This window comes from Saimiri boliviensis, chromosome 4, assembly GCF_048565385.1.
Source record: "Saimiri boliviensis isolate mSaiBol1 chromosome 4, mSaiBol1.pri, whole genome shotgun sequence".
Lineage (NCBI taxonomy): Eukaryota > Metazoa > Chordata > Mammalia > Primates > Cebidae > Saimiri > Saimiri boliviensis.
In genome coordinates, this window is record NC_133452.1 from 64157550 (window position 1) to 64181894 (window position 24345).

At 42.4% G+C, this 24345-nt stretch overlaps 2 protein-coding genes and 1 pseudogene across 3 annotated transcripts in view; 2 read left to right on the forward strand and 1 right to left on the reverse strand.

The window, feature by feature from the left end:
• Positions 1-24345, forward strand: part of PREP (prolyl endopeptidase) — a 121161-nt gene that overhangs the window by 79595 nt on the left and 17221 nt on the right. The gene's annotated exons all lie outside the window — the stretch shown is intronic.
• Positions 1-24345, reverse strand: part of LOC141584101 (uncharacterized) — a 31865-nt gene that overhangs the window by 2102 nt on the left and 5418 nt on the right. Inside the window, exons 2-4 of the mRNA XM_074397051.1 lie at positions 22829-22934; positions 13739-13834; positions 12955-13073 (exon numbers count right to left, since the gene is read on the reverse strand). Of these exons, the coding sequence (XP_074253152.1) occupies positions 12955-13073; positions 13739-13834; positions 22829-22934 (321 nt within the window). The remainder of the gene's footprint in view (positions 1-12954; positions 13074-13738; positions 13835-22828; positions 22935-24345) is intronic.
• Positions 15007-23500, forward strand: LOC120363190 (large ribosomal subunit protein uL29 pseudogene; annotated as a pseudogene).

Genomic DNA, 24345 nt, shown 5'->3' on the forward strand with positions numbered 1-24345 from the left:
CAGGATGGTCTCGATCTCTTGACCTCATGATCCACCCACCTCAGCTTCCCAAAGTGCTGGGATTACAGGCGTGAGCCACCCCGCCTGGCTAAAGTAAGAAGATTCTTTGGGTTTACCAACATGCCTTGGGGTGGAGGGAGTGGGAATTTTTTTTTCCCCTTTAATTCAGATTTTTCTAATCTTAGTGATAGCTGATTTGTGGTTGCTAGCATACAGGCTTTGCCACTTAAAGCATGTATATATATGTATATATATATATATATTTATATATGAACATTATTAGTGTTTTAATACTCATTAACATCTGCGCTTAGTTCATGAGACATGCAGCTTTTGAGTGTTGACTCATTCATATCCTTGGTGAGCTGACTATTGAATGAATGGTAATGTCTTCCCACTCATCATATATATTCATGTGATTGAGTAATAGGTAAGAAATTTTCAGAACATTTTAGTGAAGAGTGAATGGGCACCATTTTCAAAAAGAAACTTTTTGAGGGGTCACTGTGCTTTTTCATATGATTAGGAAACTGCTCAAATTGGTTATCAGTTGTTCTTGATGATTTATTGCCTGTTTGCATTATTTTTGATATTATGCTTCATGGCGACATATTTTACATTAGAATTTCCTGCATCATGCAGGCATTCTAGATTGAGAGCATAATATTCGTATTCAGAGTGTACATATTTATGTCCCTTCCTCGTTCTCTCGATACCAGCTATGTTAAAGTCATTGAACTCTGGAAGATATGTCTGTTTTCTTGCTGTCTTCTAACAGAGAAGTTATGTGGCCCAAGTCTGTAGTTGCCGCAGTCTCTGCTTCACTGTACATAAATTCTCTTCCATGTCTAAAAGAGGACACTACTTTGCAGCAGCCTGTGACTATGTAATCTATGATACGGTGAATGAGTACGTGTCAGTTGGCTTATAGAGATGTTTGTTAGGAAGTGACATGCATTCTATCTGCTTATGTCTTATTGATGAAAACATACTCATACTTGTTTGCAAAAAGGTTTGAAATGTAGTTTTATTCCCAGGAAGAAAAAAAAAATGTGGCCAGCTAAAAATTAGGGCCTTTTAATCAAGGAAACAAGAGAAATAGAGAGATGCTGGGGGACAACTAGCAGTCTGCCACGCAAAGCAAAACAGGCCTTCGGCAAGAGCTTTTCGGGATAGACCCTCTGAGATCAGGGCACCCAAATGCCATCTGGTGGCTAGGTTCCTAAATCTCAGGATCAGGGTTGGAAAAATGAAGGCTCCAAAGAAATGGAATTTTCAGATACTATAATTGTTGACAGCAGAAATCACATACTACAAAGACAGAAGCACCTGTTAAGGAGGCACTCCTCCCATGAAGAAAGAAATTTAATACCGTTTCTAGAGCATGGAGTGTGATGCAGGCGTATGGGAATATGTGGGCATTAAGTTCAACTCTGAGGGATTGCCTGGCATGGTGAGGATGCTGGGTAAGCTGGTGTCCAGATGGCTCTCCAGGTGTTTGATTCTCTGCCAAGTCAGTGTCTTGCCTGGGATGATCAACTCCCAACCACCCTCCTGCACAGTCCCTGAAGCAGATGTGGACATAGTCCATCCTTGGGCCTGCTGTTTGGAATGGAAGCATGGTACAAACCCACCCACAGAAAGGTGGTCAACTCCCTTATTTCATAGCTGTTTCCTTTGCTTTTCCTGGTGGTATGTTTTTCCACTAATAGGATTGTGGCCTCAGGACAAGTTATATGCCTTCCAATTCCATGTACGTTAGAGTTCATCTAATAGAGCCCTCTTATTTTACAGACAAAGAAACTAAAATTCAATCAGTATAAGTTGATTAACAGAAGTTATACTGTTAACAATTGACAGAGCCAAGACTAGAACTTACAGCTCCTGATCTGTGCTAACCCTGCACATTTTGTTATCAATATAAGTGATTCTCTCTATAGATCAGGGTTTTTGTTTTCACCTCTAAAATAAACATATTAGCCAGGCACAGTGCTTTACACCTGAACTCCCAGCACTTTGAGAGGCTGTTGCAGGAAGATCACTTGAGACCAAGAGTCCAAGACTAGCCTGGATAACATAGCAAGATTGTGTTTCTACCAAAAAAAAAAAAAAAAAAAAATTAGCCAGGCATGGTGGTATACAACAGTAATACTAGCCACTCGGGAGGCTGAGGCAGGAAGATCATTTGAGCCCAGGAGTTCCGGCTTACAGTGAGCTATGATTGTGCCACTGCACTCCAGTGAGACCCTGTCTTAAAAAAAAAAATTAAATAAATTAGACTAAATGGCCTCTAAATCCCTAAGCTCTCTTACCTCTAGAACGTATAGTTTCTGTACCATGGAAGTGTCTCATGAGTGCTTTGTAGATCCTTATAGAACCTATTAGATAACAATATTCTGTATAAAAGGGGAGATAATAAGGGACCACAAGTTTCTATTTTTATGGTTTGTAACTATGATTTATGATTTCTTGTGACTTGTTTTATAATTTTAAATGATAAATATTTTATGAATTTTAATGTTCCCTTCTTGTCTGCTTGTTACATATTAATGGAGATTTTACTGCCTTTTCCATTTATTTATTTATGTCATATATAGGCATACTTCATTTTATTTTGCTTCATTGTATTGTACTTTGCAGATTCCTCATTTTTTAAAAACCAAAGGTTTGAAGCAAACCTGCGTTGAACACCATTTTCCTAACAGCATGTGCTCACCTTCTGTCACGTTTTGATAATTCTCACAGTGTTTCAAGCTTTTTCGTTATTATGTCTGTTAGGATCTGTAATCAGTGAGCTTTGGTGTGACTGCTGGAATTGTTTTGGGGCATCACGAATGTGCGCATAGAAGATGGTGAACTTAATTGAAAAATGCTGTGTGTGTTCTGACTGTTCCGCCCATTGGCTATACACTCATCTCTCTCCCTCTCCTCAGACCTCCCTATTCCCTGAGACATAACAGTGTTAAAATTAGGCCAGGTAATAACCCAAATGTTCAAATGCAAGGAAAACACACACGTCTTCTCACTTTAAATCAAAAGCTAGAAATTATTACACTTAGTGAGGAAGGTGTGTCAAAAGCCAAGATAGGCCAAAAACTAGGCCTCTTGTAGTCACAACAGTTAGCCAAGTTGTGAATGCAAAGGAAAAGTTCTTGAAAGAAATGAAAAGTGCTACACCAGTGAACACATGAATAATAAGAAAGCAAAACAGCCTTGTTGCTGATAGAAAGTTTGAGGGATCTGGAGAGAAGATGAAACCAGCTGCAACCTTCCCTTAAGCCAGGGCTTAATCCCTAGCAAGGCTCTAACTCTCTCCAGATCTGTGAAGGCTAAAAAACATGAGAAAGATGCGGAAGAATATTAGGGAGCTAGCGGAGGTTGGTTTATAAAGTTTAAGGAAAGAAGCCGTCTGCATAACATAAAAGTTCAAGGTGGAGCAGTAAGTGCTAATATAGAAGCGCAGCAAGTTATCCTGAAGATCTAGCTAAAGTAATTGATGAAGGTGGCTGCCCTAAAACATTTTCAATGTAGGCAGAACAGCCTTCTGTTGGAAGAAGATGCCATCTAGGACTTTCATAGCTAAAGAGAAGTCTGCCTGGCTTCAAGCTTCCAAAGTTTCAAAGGACAGGTTAATTCTATTAAGGGCCAGTGCAGCTGGTGATTTTAAGTTGAAGCCAGTGCACATTTATCATTCTTAAAATCCTAGGGCCCTTAAGAATTGTGCTGAATTAGCTGGGCACAGTGACTCAAGCCTGTCATCCCAATGTTTAAGGAGACCAAGGCAGTAGGAAGTCTTGGGCCAGGAGCTCGAGATGAGCCTGGCAGTGTGGTGAGACCCCATACAAAATTTCTTTACAAAAAATGTAAAAATTAGCCAGGTATGGTAGCATGTGCTTGTAGTCCTAGCTCCTTAAGAGGCTGAGGAAGGAGGATCACTTGAGCTCAGAGGCCCAAGGCTGCAGTGAGCCATGATTGCACCACTGCACTCCAGCCTGGGTGACAGAGTAAGACTTTGTCTCTAAAACAAAAATGGAAAAAAAAAAAAAAAAAAAAGAACTGTGCTGAATTCACTCTGCCTGTGCTCTAGAAATGGCCTGATGACAGCACATCTGTTTACAGTGGTTTACTGAATCTTTTAAGCCTACTGTTGAGACCTACTGCTTAGAACAATTCCTTTCCAAATATTATTGCTCATTGACAATGCATCTAGTCACCCAGGAGCTCTGATGGAGCCGTACAAACGGATTAATGTTATGTTTATGCCTGCTGACACAGTATCCATTCTGCAGCCCATGTATGAAGGAGTAATTTTGACTTCCAAATCTTACTTTTTAAGAAATACATTTGTAAGGCTATAGCTGCCATGCATTGTGATTCCTCTGATGGATCTGGGCAGAGTAAATTGAAAACCTTCTGGAAAGGATCCACCATTCTAGATGCCATGAGGAACATTTATGATTCATAGGAGAAGGTCAAAATATCAACATTAAAAGGAGTTTGAATGAAGTTGATTCCAGCCTTCAGGGATGACTTTGAGGGATTCAGGAACTCAATGGACAAAGTCACTGCAGATGTGGAAACAGCAAGAGATCTAGAATTAGAAGTAGAGTCTGAAGATGTGACTGAATTGCTGCAGTCTAATGATCAAATTTGAATGGATGAGGAGTTTCCTTCTTGTGAATGTGCAAAAAAAAAATTGGTTTCTTGAGATGGAATCTGTTCCTGCTACAGATGCTGTGAACATTGTTGAAATGACAACAAAGAATTTAGAATATTCCATAAACTTCGTTGATAAATCAGTGGCAGGGCTTGAGAGGTTTGACTCCAATTTTGAAAGAAATTCTACTCTGGGCAAAATGCCATCAAACAGCATTGCATGTTGCAGAAGTCTTTCATGAAAGGAAGAGTCAGTGTGGCAAACTTCATTGTTTTAAGAAATTGCCACAGCGACCCCAGCCTTCAGCAACCACATTGCAATCATCAGCAGTCATCAACATCAAGGCAAGACCTGCCTCCACCAGAAAAAAGATTACAACTCTCTGAAGACTCAGATGGTCATTAGCATTTTATAGCAATAAAGTATTTTTAAATTAAGTACATTTTTAAAAAGACATATGCTATTGCTTTGTACACTAGTGTAAGCAGAACCTTTATTTGTACTGGGAAACCAAAAGTGTGTGTCACTTTCTCTTTTGTGATACTTGCTTTATTGTAGTGGCCTGGACCTGAACTACAATATCTATGAGGTGTGCCTGTGTAGACACACACTTAGAATTTTATTCAAGTCTTAATGTTAGTCACCATGTGGCAGTCTGAACCCCCATTTGAAAATACATTCAGAAATAAAATAAAACCTTATTTACTCTTTTCGGTTTTGTCATCTTTGGTGGACTTCTCCCAGGATCTTATTCAGGGATTGGCATTCCTGCCAACACTGGCACCATTCTAACTCGAATTCAGAAGAATATTCACAGATCTATTTTGGAAACTGTAGCCCAAGACCTCTGCCCCTTGTTTGGTGAATCTAGATAGCCCTTCTGTGTTCAAAGCAGGTGATTCTTCTACCTGCAGGGTTACGTCTGTCCCAGTGTCTGTCACCCTATTTCTGTCTTCTTAATAGGTGGTGGTAGACAAAGAATAGGATTTGCAGGCCATCCAGAAACACGAGTGTGATCATTGTTCAGATGTGCTCTGCCGAGAGAAGCCTTGGCAGGAAGGAGTTGGGGGTCATCTTTTCGTGCTTTTCTTAAACCCTAGGGGCAACATTTTAGGTTACCAGCTACTCAGCTGTTTTTGGCTTTCTGCATACTCTTTGAGAACAAAAGGAGAGGAGAGACAATAGAAGCTTCGTGTGGGCTGTCCACCTGCTACAGAGATTTCTTCCCTCTCCCCTCCCCACCCCGCCCCCGCCACTCTGCTTTGCCTGGAGTTACACTGATGGTCCATGGGTGATGGCTGAGTAAAAATAGACCCAGTGCTGGGGATATTCCATTATCTCCCTGAAGGAAAAACCATTACTGGCATTACTGGCATTGGTCTGTGAAGGAGGGAGGAAAAAATTTCCATCTCCACAAACGTAGTCTTTTGATTTGGATTAAGTGTACCTTGACCTGGGTTTAAGGAGGTAGATTGGATTTATCTGTTCTGACTCTATGTAACATATAGATGGAAGTGTTGTCATAGTTATAAAATGGTAGTATAATATCGTGAAGTGTAAGGCATTGTGAGAGCACCTCGTAGAGACACATGCAGGTTCCTTTTCATTGTCTGTTGGGTACATGCTCCTCCACACAACTTTCTATGCCCTTCTTCATCCTGCCCCAGAGCCGCCCCATAGCCCAGGACCACCATACTCAGACTCGCCTCTGCCTTGTCTCTCCATGACCCGTCCTGGTTCTGCTCATTTTTCTTTACTATTTTCTGAAATTCCACACATCCTTCAATATTCATCCAAATGCCAGCTCTCCTGTAGAAGCCTGTCTGTCTTCTTGCTCCTGCTCCTGGGAGCTCAGTGTAAAGCAGAAGACAGGGAAAGAGGACATTCAGCTATTAGTTGAAAATACAGCATGGATATGCGGCCATGTTCTCGGTACATAAACATGTTGCTTCAGAGGTGAATTGTCCTGAGAAGAGGTGCTGGCTTCTCTGTTTCAGGCTGTCACAGTTAAACAGTTGAGTACTCTGAGGTAGTTACTTCTGGGTCTTCATGTAGAAATTGATATAAAACACTGTGGCTTTGTTAAGACACTCGAGAAAGCTTCATCATTTATGTTGGTTCACGTCTCAAAGAAATTTAAATCATCTTCTCAGGCTGAATTGATAAATGCAACCCATTTTAATTTTGTCTTTAGGAGCATCTACCAGTTAGTTCTGGATCAAGTAATAGATGACTCCTTGTGTCCTCTGAGCTTCTATGTGTGTACATTTGTATACATTTGTCTGTATAGAAGTAGCCATAAACATTAATATACACATACAAGCATGTCTTTAAACAGCATGCTTTTTCTTTTAAATCTCAGTTCAGGTAGAGAATGACTGTGAAATTGAACTTAAAATAGAAAATCATTTAGGCTGCAAGTGAAAAATCATTATGTGCTACCTACATCTGGAGCCGCAAGTTTTCTGTTTTGCCTGGGATATATCTAATTCAACTCCAGAATTTAATATGTATATAGCTAATTTAAGTATTTGGAAGATACTGGGAAAGAGTATAATCTGAACTGTGGATGGCATATTGTTTGCAAATCTGCAGATTTGATTGTGTTGGACGTTCGGACTTTGACACCACTGCTCAGAATCCTTAGAGATAAGAGCAATGAATGAGTATTCTGGGATTCCTAAAGCTCACCTGTTTGGATTTACAATTCATTTATCTCTGTGTATGGCTGCCTTTTCTTACGTTTTCTCAGAAATTCTCTATCAGCATTGATGGGTGGAGGTGGGATGCAGAAGAACACCTTTCATTCATCCTGTCACTGTGTTTTTATTAAGAATGTACCACGTGTCAAGCATTGTGCTAAACACTGGGAATGTAGCAGTGACCTGAAGAGAGGTTGTCTTTGCCCTTATGAGAAATACAAGCAAAAACAAGTGAACAGAAAATAAATGTCAGTATTGCAAGTTGGGAGAAGACCAGTGCATGAAATAAACAAAGACTGTAGCCCAGAATGACAGAGGGTCCCATGCGGCTTGAGTGATTATAGAAGCTCCCCTGAGTTTTCATTTAAATGGAAAACTAAAGGCTCAGAGGGAACTAACCATGTGAAATTGGGGGACAGGCAGCTCAGAATGTTAAAGCAAAGGCCCTGAGAACAAAGCACTTGGTCTAAGAGAGGACCTGAGAGAAACCCAGTGAGTAAGGGAGAAGTGGATGAAGGGCAGCAGGGAAGGCAGAGAGCCTCATGGCAGTGTTAGGGATGCCACATTAATTCCCAGTGTGATGGGAGTCACTGCAGAGTTTTATACTGGAGAGCGACATGGTTCTGATAGAAGAAAATCATTTTCCGTTTTGTGGAGAACAGTTTAGAGGAGGTGATAGGGAAGTGGAGAGAGCAGGTGGACATTGGTAGCAGTAGACCAGATAAGAGATAAGGTGACCTGGGCTAGAGTAGGGACTTTGGACAAGGCAGGCTGGTGAGTTTGTAGTATACCTAGAAGGTAGAATTGTGTAAGGGATTGCATGTTGGTGGGCTGAGAGAAAAGGATGCATGAGGAATGACTGAGATTTTGAATCTGAGAAACTGATACCATTTATCAATGAGTTGGCAGTGGGTTGTGAAGGATCAGATTAGGAGGATAAATATTTTGAACTTGTTAAGTTTTTGGTACATGTTAAATATCATCCAAGTGGCAATGTCAAATAGGGAGTTAGATATTTGAATCTCATGCTCAAAGGAGAGATCTGAGTTTTAAGTGGGAATCTTCAGCATACATAAGTTTCTTAAATCCAGGGACAAGGGTAAAGTCACATGCAGAGCATATAAAGAGTAGAGAAGACTGAGCTTGGGGGAGCCCCACATCTAGTGGGGTTCAGTTAAAGGAGGAAGAGCCAGCAAAGGAGCATGAGAAGCAGCAGCCAGGGAGGTGAGAGCTAAACCCACAGAGACGTCACCAGGTAGAGCAGGAAATCCAGGAAAGGGGATGAAAAGAAGGGAGTGGCAGGCAACACCTAGTGCTGATGGTTGGGTAAATGAGGAAGGAAGAGGAGTTCTTGGATTTGGCAAGGTGGATTGTTGGTGATATTGATAGGAGCCCTTTCAGTAAGTAGTGGGGGGGACAAGGGCTGAACAGGGTGTATCAAGAAAGACAAGGAGGAGGTAGATGCTTTTAGCACTCACTGGTTTCTTTATGAGTAGGTGTGATTGGAGATGGGGAGAATTCGCTATGCCTTTACTCATTTTTTATGGCATTTTTGCTAGTAAAAATAATCTTGTATTAATGGTATGTTGTAAAAGGCTTTAATTAGGGGCCGAGGCAGGTGGATCACAAGGTCAGAAGAGAGAGATCATCCTGGCTAACACCTGAAACCCCGCCTCTACTAAAAATACATAAAATTAGCCGGGTGTGGTGGCACGCACCCGTGGTCCCAGCTACTTGGGAGGCTGAGACAGGAGAAGCACTTGGACCCGGGAGGCAGAGGTCTCAGTGAGCAGAGATTGTACCACTGCACTCCAGCCTGGGCAACGGAGTGAGACTTCATCTCGGAAAAAAAAAAAAAAGCTTATGTTAAAAATATTTAAATTTTTTAAGAAAAATACAATTCCTGGTACATTAATTATCTCTGACTTTTAACAGCTGTGGTTTACATCCTGTTCCCACTCTCTCTCTTCTTCAGATTTCTTTTCAAATTTGACCTTTTATTCCTGTAGAATAACCTGTACGGCTGTGCTAAGAAAACCTATTTAAAAAAAATCGACCTGGCACAGTGGCTTACGCCTGTAATCCCAGCACTTTGGGAGGTCAAGAGATCAATACCATCCTGGCCAACATGGTGAAACCCCGTCTCTACAAAAATACAAAAATTAGGTGGGCATGGTGGCACGTGCCTGTAGTCCCAGCTACTCGGGAGGCTGAGGCAGGAGAATCACTTGAACCCGGGAAGTGGAGATTGCAGTGAGCCCAAGATTGCGCCACTGCATTCCAGCCTGGTGACAAAGCAAGACTCTATCTCAAAAAAAAAAAAAAAAAAAAAAAATCTTAATTATATGAAACTTATTTTACCAACAAGGCTTTTCTCAGCATTTGTGTCATTTAAGGTCAGGACCAGGGAGAAGGTAGGAAAGGGGAAGAAAATAGGCCCCATACAATTAAAAGTTGCATGGGACATGTTAAAGTGACAGAAACTAGATTGCCTTGGTGCATTGATGGGTTGGTCTAGAGGGAGGGAATCACTCCAGGAACCAAGTTCCTTGAGAAGGGAAGGGGAGCAACAGCCCTAAGAGGAAGGATTGGCCTTCACAGGAGAAGGGGCATTTTCTGTGTTCTGTGGCGAGGGAAGAAAGAGAATGAGTGTCCAAGAGTGCCTGGGGGCTTCAGTGCAGGGAATCCAAGCACCAGCTCCTTGGTCTCCTTCTGTGAGACCTCTTAGTCCCTGAATTCTCCATCTGCTTACTTATTTTTTCTTTCAAACAATTTCTGAGTTTCACCTTAAAAAAGTAGTTTTCCAGCCTGGTCAACATGGCAAAACCCAGTCTCTATTAAATATACAAAAATTAGCCAGATATTGCGGCACATGCCTGTAATCCCAGTTACTCAGGAGGCTGAGACCAGAGAATTGCTTGAACCCTAGAGGCAGAGGTTGCAGTGAGCCATGATCGTGCTACTGCACACCAGCCTGGGCAAAAGAGCGAGACTCTGTCTTTAAAAAAAAAAAAAAAAAACAGGCACAGTGGCTCACACCTGTAATCCTAGCACCTAGCTGAGGTGGGTGGATCGCCTTAGGTCAGTAGTTCAAGACCAGCCTGGCCATCATGGTGAAACCCCATCTTTAAAAAAAAAAAAAAAAAGGTTGGTGGGGGTAGTATTGAAATTGTGAAGTATTTACATTTTTTTGCTATGTGCTTAGTTTAGGAGTAGGAAGACTCCCAAATATTGAGCATTAGAATTTTCTCCTTCTTGGCCGGGCGCGGTGGCTCAAGCCTGTAATCCCAGCACTTTGGAAGGCCGAGGCGGGTGGATCACGAGGTCGAGAGATCGAGACCATCCTGGTCATCATGGTGAAACCCCGTCTCTACTAAAAATACAAAAGCTGAGGCAGGAGAATTGCTTGAACCCAGGAGGCGGAGGTTGCGGTGAGCCGAGATCGCGCCATTGCACTCCAGCCTGGGTAACAAGAGTGAAACTCCGTCTCAAAAAAAAAAAAAAAAAAAAAAAAAGAATTTTCTCCTTCTTATGATTAGATTCCTACCTGGTTCTTTTCTATATCAATCAGGATAGGTGCAGTCATTGCAGTTAATAAGCAACTCTGAACTCTCAGGAACTTAAAGCCAGAAAGGCTTCTATCTTGTTCCTGCATCCTGTCTGTTGGATGTCAGCCTGGGCTGCCTACCACATCCCCTCATTTGGGAGGCCAAGGCACGTGGATCACGAGGTCAGGAGATCGATACCATCCTGGCCAACATGGTGAAACCCCGTCTCTACTAAAAATACGAAAATTAGCTGAGCATAGTGGCATGTGCCTGTAGTCACAGAGATAAAGTGTGTGATACCTTCTGGTGGCTTTCAATCCTTTTGTCTAGAGGTAACTCTCCCACCCCTGGCCACACCTCTTTGGCCATCACTATGAGACCAGACAATTTGAGGGTGGGTAGAGAGCACCACAGCCGTTCCTTCATGTGCTGGGAGGAGGAGGCAGGACAGAACACACGGGACCAGCCCTGCCAACAGCACTCCTCCCTCCAAGAAGGCAGGGTAGGCCTGGGCGGAATTGGGAGGATACCTCTATACCCCGTCTCATCCTTTTTACTACACCACCTAAAATTCTATCAAGAAATTCATTTCATTCATTTAAGCTTTCATTTTTCCAAGCATTTTCTTTAAAAATACAGCTCTAGAAAACCTGATCAATAGTTATTTTTTTCTCCTCCAGGGGCCTTATTACTTTCTCTGGCAGACTTAAAATGGTGGGAGAGTTTGTGTCTCCAGCACACTATTTTTTATTAACATTTATTTTTGTACTTTACTGAGTAGAGAATACGTAGAATTGCTGGTCAGAGCTTCTGCTCAGCCTAAGTTGAGCTGATGGCAACCTTGGCGTGATCTGTGCAGCTGCCTCTTAAAGATCAGCTTCTGCTGGGCTTGGGATTCTGCCAGTGGCTCTCCGCCCCCACCTGTCCTCTGTGGACCCATTTGGATGCAGGAACCTTAGATGCGGCCCCATCACTTCAAATGCCTAGGGTCTCTGAGAAGAGGGCAGGATGAGAGGTAGGGGAAGGGGATATTAGAGGCAGGGAAGCAGCATGGGGGCTTGGTGGCCACTAGTGACCCTCAGCTGCATGCAAGTGTGCCAGGCACTAGCCATTCATTCTTCTTGATTTTTGCATCCACCTGCTCTACCCCCTCTTTGCTCACCTGCCTTTTTGTCTCAGCGCCTCTCTGGGGCCACCTCCCTCTTTCCCACCCCCTCGAATAGAGCCCTTCTTGGAGAGCTGTGATCCCTTCTAAGGCTGCTCTTCTCCATAGCCAATGGGTTCACCCCAGCTCCTGGGCTCACAGTGGGGTGGGTTGATATGGTAGTCAAGAAACCAGTTCCGCGTTCTAGACTGACTTGAAGATGATGCGCTCTCATCAGTGGAAAACATACGTGTAGTCTAGCCAGACTCCTAGGGGTGACATTGGTGAAGTCCAGTCTCCTATAAACACATTGCCCCCACAATATTGAGAGTTTGTGGTGGTGTCAGCTTGGGGAATGATTTATGTCATTCTTAATACCTTAATGGGCTGACATCCTGGCTGGGATCAGTATCAGCAGGCAGGGCAGTCAGTCCTGAGATCAAGACTAAAACAGAAGTGACTCTTTGCCATTTTTTCTTAGGATAAAGTGACTTCTTAATAAATAGCCTAGCCCTCATGATCATGTTTGTCTGCCAGTTTAACCAGCCTTGAGCAATGCCCATGAGACCTCACCAGCCTGGCCCCTGCCCTCTTGCTGACTCATCCACCATCCTGAATGCCATCTCTCATCAGTGAAGTTTACCATGTTCTTTTCTAGATCTTTCATGAACATGATTCAGTTATTCATCTTCAGCTTTCATTTTCTTGATTATACTGGTGATAATAAAAAAAGGTATATATAGGGCTGGGCAAGGTGGCTCCTGCCTGTAATCCCCGCACATTGGGAGGCCAAGGCGGGAGGATCACTTGAGTCCAGGAGTTTAAGGCTAGCCTGGGACACATAGCTGAGACCCCATCTCTACAAAAAAAAATTTTAAATTAGCCAGGGATGGTGGCACATACCTGTAGTCTTAGCTACTGAGGGGACAGAGGCACAAGGACCCCTTGAGTCCAGGAGTTCAAGGATGCAAGTGAGCTGTGATTGTACCACTGTACTCCGGCCTGGACGACAGAGTGAGAGCCTGAAAAAAGAAAGAAGTATATCTGTAAGATTAAAAGTATGTTTCTGTGTTTAGAAACAAAGGAATATGCAAACGTCTTTCTGTGATGATAGTGCTGGGGCTAGAGTGGTGGGAGGCACGTCCAGGCCATCAAGAAAGATATATATGATTTGACTGATAACATTTCCGCTACTGCGCAAATATAATACAACATTTCACACAGCCAGGTTCAGAATGTAAGTCAAAAAGAATGTTCTGGTACCTTCACAGCAGGATTTCTGAACCTTGTGATTTGTTTTCATTTTCCCCGCCCCTCTTAGTAAGTTGCTTCCCAGTAGCTATTTGCAATGCCATCTCTAAGCCCCTAGTTGAGTCTCTTCTGCCCGACCACCTGCTTGCAGGCTGAGTTCGTTCGCCAGCCTGAGTCCACTTCTGGCCCCATTTCCTGGTGCGGGGTGCAAAGCACTGTGGTGCTCATGGGCTTCTTAGTGATTGTTCTTTAAGTAACTTGAAATAATTTCTGATGGATTTCTTTTTGCCTCTTACTCACCTGAAGGATTTATTTTGGTGATTTGCATTTGTATTATCTGAGAGGCTCTAAGTAGAAGTGGATCCGAGTATAATAGTATTAGATTTGTCCAACAGAAATTCACATAAATATCTTTGTGCCAGAGAATTTTACTTACAAATTCACCTTTTCAGTATTCTGGGCATTCGTTTTTCTGCAGTAAAGATTATCTTTTGTGCATTTGCTCCTCGGTATGTTGCTGCATCTCACTTTCCTTTGGACAATCAAACAAAAAATGGTAATTGAACAGTTAATGCCAGCTTCCTGGTTCTAGGACTTTTGTTGCTGTCCTCAATTTGGGGCCACACTCAGCTTCATACAGTCCCATTAAATCCCCACACACTGCCGTGAACTGCCTGATTGCACTGACACTGCTCTGCTTTTTCCCCACTAACATTTGCTCTCTTTAATAGTTCACCCTTTTAAGGGGTAAATTGTTACCAGCCACACATTTTTAAGGCTATACAGTTCTCTTCTGTTAATGAACATTCTGAACAGAGTTTGTCTTTCCAGCATTTGGTTATTAATTTTATTTTTCTCTCTAATGCAATAAAACAAATAAGTGGTCTGCTGTAGTTCTGAGTTAATGAGGATTTGAAATGGATTTCACGGCTGGGCACAGTGGCTCACGCCTATAATCCCAGCACTTTGGGAAGCCGAGGCGGGCAGATAACGAGGTCAAGAGATCGAGACCATCCAGGCCAACACGGTGAAACCCCATCTCTACTAAAAAACACAAAAAATTAGCTGGGCATGGTGGCACGCACCAGTAGTTCCAGCTACTCGGGAGGCTGAAGCAGAAGAATTGCTTGAACCCGGGAGGTAGAGGTTGCAGTGAGCCGAGATCATGCCACTACACTCCAACCTGGTGCTTGGTGACAGAGTAGGACTCTGTCTCAAAAAAAAAAAATGAAAAAGAAAAAGAAAGAAATGGATTTCACGTATCCTTGTATCCTTGTTGGGTTTTTATTATGCAGGTGCAATCTCATGCAGTAGATTACCATAACTAAACAGTTTAAGAGCCCATAAAGCTCCTCTGCCCTGGCATTGCTAAATTAACAGATTAACAGCTACACATAAGGAAAATGTCAGATGTTAAATATATTTCATAAAAGTTGGAAATTTGTGACCTCAAAAAGCTTATATATAATCTGTTAAGTGCTTCAACCAATGTTAATTTTATCTTACTACTTTTCAACTTACAAGCATTTTCTGGCAAGAGTCTAGGCTGCTGTGTTTGTATAATTTTTTTTAATGAAATGCCATTTAAACTACCTTTTCTGATACTGTTTAATTGAAATATAGGGTCCAGCTTGAATTTAAATACATAAATTCATTTATGTATTTACCACATGTTTTCTAAGTGCCTGCTGTCTTCTGGGTACCATGCTGGATACACAGGCAAATAGATGCACAAGCCTAGAACGGGGACGCGTGAACGCACAACATGGTGCCATGGAGAGTACAGGAGGGGCCCCCAGAGTAGGGGTAGGGGATTGGCTCATCTCTTTTTTACAGTGGCTAAGAGCATAGACTATGAAGCCAGAAAGCTTAGGTTTAAATCCTGATCCATTGTTTACAAGATATATGACTTGGGTTCCTTACTTAACAGCATATCTGGGTCGGAATGACCCCAGCCAAGAAGTGGGGGTATTCATAGTACATTCCACAGGGAATTGGTTCCACGACACCCTGTGAATACCAAAATCTGAGGATGCTCAAGTCAGTTATGGTCATCCTCCCACACATCTTAATCTCTAGACTATGTATGATACCTAATACAATGTAAATACTGTGTAAATAGTTGTTATACTATCCTGTTTTTTAAATTTTTAATTGTTGTGTTATTTTTTGTTGGGCTTTAAAAAAATGTTTCAACACACAATTGGTTGAATCTGCAGATGTGAATCCCGTGGATATAGAGAGCCAACTGTATAGACCTCGTATTCGGATTAAAATGAGAGAGAATATTCTTAAAGCCCTTAGACTAGTGCCTACTAGATACATGGTAAGAACTATGTATGTGTTTTCAACAAGTCAAGTAAAATAATGTGAATTTTGACCAAAATATGAACCAAAGAAAACTATTGTGAAAAATATAGAAAGTAACTGGTAGATATTTTAACATTTGTAACATTTGTCTTTAAACATATGGAAATTTTAGTTGATAATTAGCTTGCAAGGTTCTGTCACTAGGTTTTGTCTCCAGAACCTTGACTGACTTTTGTTTCTTTTGGTTTTGGTTATTTTAACCTTTTCATGTAAGGAATGACTTTCTAACAGAGAGGCTCCAAAATGGCCATTTGTGCTGTTTTGAGTTTCTTTCATGTTACTAGAAATATTTAAGCAAAGGATGAACCTGCCCGAGATGTAGCTTTGTGGGTGTCTGCGTTGGGTAGGGGAGGTGGAGTTCAAACAAGTGAACTTCTAAGAGCTGATAGTGTTTTTTCAGTCTTGATTTGGTCTAGAAAGGCATGTGACATTGAGATTGGGGCTCTGGAGGTAAGAGAGGCTGGTTGAAATTGGGAAGAACTGAGAGACATTGAAGGCAGAGAGTGGAGACCTTTAATTGCTGGCCTAAAACGTGGACTTTTGCTGGGCTTAGTGGTTCACAGCAGCACTTTGGGAGGCCCAGGCAGGAGGATCGCTTGAGGGCAGGAGGTTGAGACCATCCTGGGCAACATAATGAGACCCATGTCTCTACAAAAAAATAAAAAATCAGCTGGGTGTGGTGATGCATGCCTATAGTCCTAGCTACTCAGGAGGCTGAGGCAGGAGGATGAGGATTGCTTTAAATACACATATGCATATATACATGGACTTCATTTTGTAGAGAATGGAGAGGCATTGCCTGTTTTGAATAGGGGAGTGACTTAGGTTAAAAGGGAGATTTTAGATAGATTAATCTGGTAGCAGGTGCTCAGATTGGAAGCAAGGTCCTGGAAGCCAAGGTCCGTGTGCAGGCAGGCAGGGCTACGCTGTGGGAGAGGTAGCTACAGTGACTTAGAGCTCTGGACCTGAGGCAAGCTGGTATAGGTATTTGAGAATAAAAAGAGAGTGTTCAGCCCTCGGAGCAGGCAGCAGCTGCCTGTGCAGCAGTGGCCAAGATCAAGGCTCGGGACCTTCATGGGGAGGAGGAGGAGTTGCTGAAACAGCTGGATGACCTGAAGGTGGGGCTGTCCCAGCTTCGCGTGGCCAGTGGCAGGAGGCACTGCCTCTGAGCTCTCTAAGATCCGTGTGGTCCGCAAATCCGTTGCCTGTGTTCTCACTGCAATTAACGAGACTCACAAAGAAAACCTCAGGAAATTCTACAAGGGCAAGAAGTCTAAGCACCTAAACCTGCAACCTGAGAAGACACACGCCAGACACCACCAGCTCGGCAAGCACAAGGAGAACCTGAAGACCAAGAAGCCGCAGCGAAAGGAGCAGCTGTACCTGCTGCGGAAGTGCACAGTCAAGGCCTGAGCATCACATTGCCAATGAAACAGAGCTGGCTGAGTGGGGGAGGAAGCATGTGTTTAATACACAATTCTATTTTATTTTTTCATTGAACAAGTATTTATTGAGTGCAAGCAGTGCAAAAGTCATATCCCCCTGATAATGGATTCATCATGTGGTTCTCATGCAGCAGCAAAACACAGCATATGCATTCCATGTGCAGCCTAAATCCCATTGCAGTGAGCCATGTTACAGGGCGGTTTCTGCCTGTACTGAAACAGAAGCTGCTTTCTCTGGGCCTCGGCATGTAGCAGGGTCCCTTCACTTTTAATGAAAATGTCTTATTGTGTGTCTTCATTAACTACAAAGAGATCAGATCAGTGGAACTGAAGATGGCTTTTTCTACAATCAAGTCAGATTTATTCACATAGCCCTGTGTGTCTTTCTACCCCAAAACACCAGGTTACTGCTAAAATCCAAATAAACTCATCCAAGTGCTATAGCACGATATCCGGCTGTGCCTTCATCACTGCTCTTCTTTCCTTGTATTCAGAACTTCCACTTTCTATTTCGCTTTTTGCTTCACAGTTTGAGACTGGGAAAAGGCATATTACTCCAAAAAACAGATGGCTGAGTCTTAGAGAGCTGGTGAATTTCTGCAGAGATGATCAGTATAGCACTTAGCACATTGTTGGTGCTCAAGAAATGTACTGAAAGTTAAAACAGCTTTTAAATAGACTGACTTTGCTGTTACTGAGGTGTCCTAAGGGAGCTTTTAAATCCCCAGTGTTACGAAAATGCCCAGCCATCATTGGAAAAACTAAAGCAGTCTGGAATAGACTTTTCTTCTTTCTGCCCAAAGATGACACTTAAACTCCTCTCCACTCCCTGAAAGTTAAATGCCTGGAACATAGACAAGATGACAGCCTTCTAATGCCAGGCTAGTCTTTTTCACCATAGTATGGCACAGGAACGTGTAGTGCCTCCCTCTAAATCCTAAGAAGTTCTTCGTATGCTCATTTTACAGGGTAACGGAAGCACAGAGGTTGCCTGCCTACTGCTTAGTTCTTCTGGTAATGAAATGTCTTGTTCTTCCACATGCTGCCTGTTGACTCTCAGAGCAGTTCTGCTTCTTGTCAGAATTATTTGGCACACATAGCACAGACCACACAAGTGGCCTCTGTCAGCTCTGATAAAAAGAGGGAGCTCAACACCCTTTTATGAACATTCTCCTTTAAACCTGTCAGGCTCTAAAATTAGGCAGGAGTTGCTATCACCAGACATTCTTTCTGAAGGGCCTGCCCTTTGCAGCCCACCTTCATCTTTCTTAGATGAGCATATCCCATGACTAGCGATAATGGGAGTCCTGGCATTTGCCTCAGATAGCACAGTATCTGAATTGGATCAAATGTGTCACCGAAGATTGTTTTCAGGAGCCTAACTGATTGCACATTCGCACGGCTTAACAGTTGATTTTATTACTAAATGTATGCATCTCCAGGAGAATCGTCATTTCAAGGAGACAGTTGATCTTTCCACAACTAAGGCCATTCGCTTGAAGGAACAATAATGTTCCCTTGATTTGTCGTATTTACTTCTCTTTTTTCTTTAAAGGAAGATGATTTTTTTTAACGAGATTTACATGTTAAGGCAGTTAGATGTGCATTTAGTGACTGCCACCTTGTGCAAAAACACGTTTCCAGAGTTAAACTGCGTTATCCTTAATGATGCCTCTAGAAAGTTGTGCTTGACAACAGGGATGGGATTTCTGGAATTTTAGACTACATGCTTTATATAAATGTACACTGTTTCTTCACTAGTATTTTTTTAATGTAAAGCATTCACCTCTAGGATCTGTAAGTTCTTACCTGTTTAACAATTATTCTTAGAATATGGTTTTAAATGTACAAAATCACAACTGCTTTAAATTTGATTACTTAAAAGGTTGAGATAGCTTTATGATTTGTTCAGGCATTTTTTCATTTGTGAAATGAATTGTGTCGGCTAAGCCTTTAAGAAAATACTATTGAAATGGAATTTGTTTAGTAGAATGGCCATGGCAAGATATAGTGGGATTTTTATTGTTTTAATAATCTGTCTTCAAGATGGTAACACTAATGACTGTGTGGAGAAGGATCATCTTTCTAAAATAATAACAGTATCCACTCTTTTATCTGGAATATCACTTTTGAAATGCTTGAATGAGCCTCCTTTTTAAGAAAATAATGAAGTTAGCTGGGCGTGGTTGTGCACACTTGTAGTCCCAGCTGCTCGGGAGGCTGAGGCAGGAGAGTTGCTTGAACCCAGGAGGCAGAGGTTGCAGTGAGCCAAGATTGTGCCTCTGCACTCCAGCCTGACAACAGAGCGAGACTCCATCTCAAAAAAAAAAAAAAAAAGAAAAGAAAAGAAAAGAAAAAAGAAAAGAATGAAAACAGTCTGGGTGCAGTGGCTCACTCCTACAATCCCAGCACTTTGGGAGACTGAGATGAGCAGATCATTGAAGGTCAAGAGATGGAGACCATCCTGGCCAACATGATGAAACTCCATCTCTACTAAAATGTAAAAATTAGCTGGGCATGGTGGTATGCATCTGTAATCTCAGCTACTCTGGAGGCTGAGGCAGGAGAATCTCTGGAACCTAGGAGGCAGAGGATGCAGTGAGCTGAGATCGTGCCACTTCACTCCAGCCTGGGCAATAGAGCAAGACTCAGTCTCAAAAAAAAAATAATAATAAAATAAAATAAAATAGGAGATAGCATCTCTGGCAGAATGATGTTTGTCCCCTGGGTTCCCTAGAGCTGGATGGTCATTGTCTTGGGGAAGAAAGAAATGAATCTATGCCAAAGGCGGTAACATTTTCAACATTTTGCATAATTTAACCCAATAAAGATACTTACAAGGAAGTAATAACTTGAAGTTAATTACTTTGTAATATAGCAGGAAAAAAAAACACTGAACCAGGGACTTGGGAGACCTTTGTAGTACTTTGCCATAAACTGGCAGTGTTGCCATGGCAGGTATCTTTTTTGTTGTTGTTGAGACAGAGTCTGGCTCTGTCACCCAGTCTTGAATGCAGTGATGCAGTCTTGGCTCACTGCAACCTTTGCCTCCTGGGTTCAAGAGATTCTTGTGCCTCGGCCTCCTGAAAAACTGGGACCATGGGTGCCTGCCACCATGCCCAGCTAATTTTTGTATTTTCAGTAGAGGCAGGGTTTCGCCATAATGGCCAGGCTGGTCTTGAACTCTTGTCCTCAAATGATCTGCCTGCCTTGACCTCCCAAAGTGCTGGGATTACAGGCATGAGCCACCACACCCGGCCCTTGGCAGGTATCTTTATCTTCTTGAATCTTATTTTGTCATTTATAAAATAAGAGAGCACTGCTAGCTGGATGAGGTCCTGGAGTGACAACCTCTTATATCTGAAACATTCTAGAGTCCCGGAATTCACTATTATTATCTTATATCCTCAGGGCTGAGAAAGAACGGACACCAGCTTTGTTTTCCAGGTTGTGCTGTCTTGTGACTGCTCAGAAAATACCCTTCTCAACCCTCTATCAGGAATCAGTGTGGTCTTCATGAAGGGTGTGGTTCCTTACAGCCTTGTGGGGCTTACTGTTACTGGTTTAGGATGTGGAATAGTGTTATGCTGCTGTGTCTCTCCACAATGAAGAGTTTAAGGTGTTTTTTTTGTTTGTTTGTTTTTGAAAGAGAATTTTCATTAAGTACAGTATACATTAAACCCGGTTCAGTGGCAAGTCCTTTGACCTCTGCCTTTTGCCACTTGGCAATGCAAGCCACAGATTTATGACCCCAGACATTGCCTCCCCAGTGATAGTGATCTCGGCATATTCATCACAGTAACTGGTCCTGGTAGCTTCCACCAGCTTAGGCAAAGCTCCTTTGTCTTCCCAGTTAACCTGTGTGCAGGCAGCACTGGTGCAGGTCCCCCTGTGGACTGGATGTCCCAGCCTGGCCATTCCTTTGATGATGTAGTAGGGAACGCCCCTCTCGTGATACAGGGCAGATGGGAAGACAGCCAGCTTGAAAGGATCCACGTTGTGCACAGTCACCACCAGCTGAGCTGCCTTGTTCTCCCCCAAGGTAGCAACAGTGTTAACCTCTGCTCCAAGGACAGGTGGTCTCCAGTGGGGGCCTCCCCTTTGACGGCAGCTTTCTTCTCAGCCCAGAACAGCAGCCATTGCCTCTTCTCTTGCTCTGCCTCTGATCTGTACTTGTGGGCCAGCCTAGGCAGCTGAGTGTTGTTGTGCTGCCCAAGGCCTGGACCAACTGGTTCCTCGTGAAGGTACTCAGCCATGTTTAGAGGACAGCTGTTTGTCACTGCAACTGGATGCAGCAGGGCCACTTGGCAAAGCTGATGAGCATCTCTTGGGGCCAGATGTCCTGCAAGTGCCAACATTCTTGGGTCTTTCTCAGGGGATTCATCACCTTGGCCACTTGCTTCTTCACGACAGCAGGGGCTAGGGCCACCTTCTCCAGCCACCCAAGTTGCCAAAACAGTCTAACATTTGAAGGGGAAGAAATTGAAATTAAGGAAAGAGGCTTAGTGTGTAACTTTGGTCAGCCTTTGGCTGGCTCACTAATGCTTAGAACTAACCGTTGTTTTGAATCACTGCCGTAATGTTTGGTTTTATTTACTGTGTCTCTCATGAAGGCTTCAGATTGATATGCTCTAAGATAGTCTCGCTCATAAGATTTTATGGGTGCTTCCAAAGACCATCTGTTTGTTCATTGTGGGATCTTTGGTGGTGCTTGTAGTCTGTTAAGGTGAAAGGGGGTAGGTCCAGGCTCCTTGTTGAACTGGATCTATTGTATAACCCATTTACTCTGCTGTTGACAAGAAGAAGGAAGACAGGGCCCTGTCTGCCTCACATGATGAGCCATTAGCCCTGGATGACAGACTTTTTCTATTACTCAAGTGGGCATCTGTTAGATCCCATGTGAGCACTTTGTTTTCCTGTCCATTGAGGGTCCCATAAAAGCTTTGGCATCCCACTACAAATAGGTGTGCACAGTGGACACTCAGAAAGAATGGAGGTGGATTATCAGCGCTCTCATTGGTTACAGTATGGGAAAAAGGAAAGGAAGTAATTTTGTTTAAACCTGAGTACTGTGGTTGCAATAAACTACCAGGTAAAGAAACAACACATACAGTTAAGCTTTGACAACTGTCTACTTATCAGGCACTTATGGCTCTTATATATATATGTATAAATGACATTTTATATGTTACTAATAATAGTTTAAGGTTCTAATATTCCTACCACAACTCCACTGACTTTTGCCAAAGGAGCTTTGCCTAAGCTGGTGGAAGCTACCAGGACCAGTTACTGTGATGAATATGCCGAGATAACTATCACTGGGGAGGCAATGTCTGGGGTCATAAATCTGTGGCTTGCATTGCCAAGTGGCAAAAGGCAGAGGTCACAACTCCACCGTAGCCGATGAGAGGAGTCAGGGAGACTAGTTGGTCATGGTGCTAGTGAAGTACAGAGCTCTGAGTGGGTCTGCATGTATAAATGGCAGAGAAGACGTTTTCTTGTGAAACCAAATGACCAAATGGGTGCCTGGGTGTGAGGGGCCTTGGCACAAGATGATCCTGAGGATTGACAATAGGGTGGCTGAGAAGAAAGTGTTGCTGTTAGCCCATGTAAGAGGCCCATGGAGGAGCCAGGTGCACAGGTGTGTCTGGGCATGTTGATTTGGAGATGTGGACAGGTCCTCCACCACATGAGATCATGAACCCCCATACCCTAGGCAACTTGACGGGCTTCTTAACCAGCCCCTCACAGGTGACTTCCAGGAAACACATGGCTGGCTGTGGGCCTGCAGATGTGGACGTGGAGGCCCTTTAGGTCCTTAACGTAGAGCAGATTGTTGGAGCTCTCTGAGATGGCAAAGAGGGAATCTGAAATGAGAAAAGAGACAGCCAAGTATAGAAAATTGCAAAACAGGAGGAAGAGGAGCCAATAATGGATCAATAAGCTTGACAGAGATTTAGAGAAATGAAAAAGAGCCAGAGAAATACTCCACCCAGGAAGCCATAGAAGCAGCTGCCATAAAGGGATTGAAAGGGATGAGGCCTGGAAGGGAACCAATTCAAACATGTCATTTCTGAACAGCGAGGGAAAGAGAAAGAACAGAGTCTCTAATAAATGGTGTATAATAGTTGGCCATTTGGGGGAAAGTAGTTAGATCCTAGGCCATGTATAAAAATAAAATATAAATGTAAAAAATCAAGATGAACATACAGACAATTATTTTTATAATTTGGGGTAGAGAATGGTTTATAAGATAGGAAGCTGAAAGGGAAAAACAGATATTTGGGTACATAAATATTAACACCTTCTTGCTCCTCAAGACACCACAAAGAAAATTCAAAAAAAAAAAAAAAAGTGGTGTACTGGGACAAAATATAAACAAAGCATGATAGAAAAAAGGTGACTACCGTTTAATGTAAGATAAATGTCTGTAATCAGAAAGGAGAAGTAGCAGAATGAAAGAGCTTTGTTCTCCAACGACAAAATATAAAATGACTATGAAAATCTTTGCTAATTAAAAAAATACAATAAGGAAATGGCAATGTTTGCCTATTAGACTAGTAAAAATTAAAATCTATTTTAACATCCATTGCTGATGAGACACGGACACTTAGGCAAACATTGTCACTGGGCTCTTAAGTTATTAAGTCCTTTTTGACGGATATTTGGTTCAAATTTATTGAATTTTTTAGTGCACATATACTTCAATCTAGTAGTCCCATGTCTAACAATATATCCTACAGATTTATCTAAAAGGGATTTATTCCATCATTACCAATCACAGAACATAAAGAATCGCCTAAATATCAGTGAGAAAATGGTTAAATGTGTGTGCATCCATAGAATGAAATATTAGGTAGCCATTTTTAAAAATGAGATAAATCTGAGTGTTTTACCCTGAAAAGAATTCCGTGATAAATCGCTAAGTGAAGAGGAGGGAGTGTGAATCATAGCCCAATATTAGCCCAATTCCATTTATCACTATGTAATAATAACCTATGTATATTTGAACATGTAAATAGGTGTGTCCCTATGTGCTCATGAAAATGTTGGAAAGGATATACACCACTAGGGTAGAGACAGGGATGGAGGGGCTACGAGAAAGACAAATGTTCATTGATTACCTTTGAAAGAGCATGATGAGGATAGGAATCAGTGGGGTGGGAAAGTGGTAAGCTGTGAGTATGGGGTACTCAGGATTCATCTATTAGAAAGATGGAAATGCAGC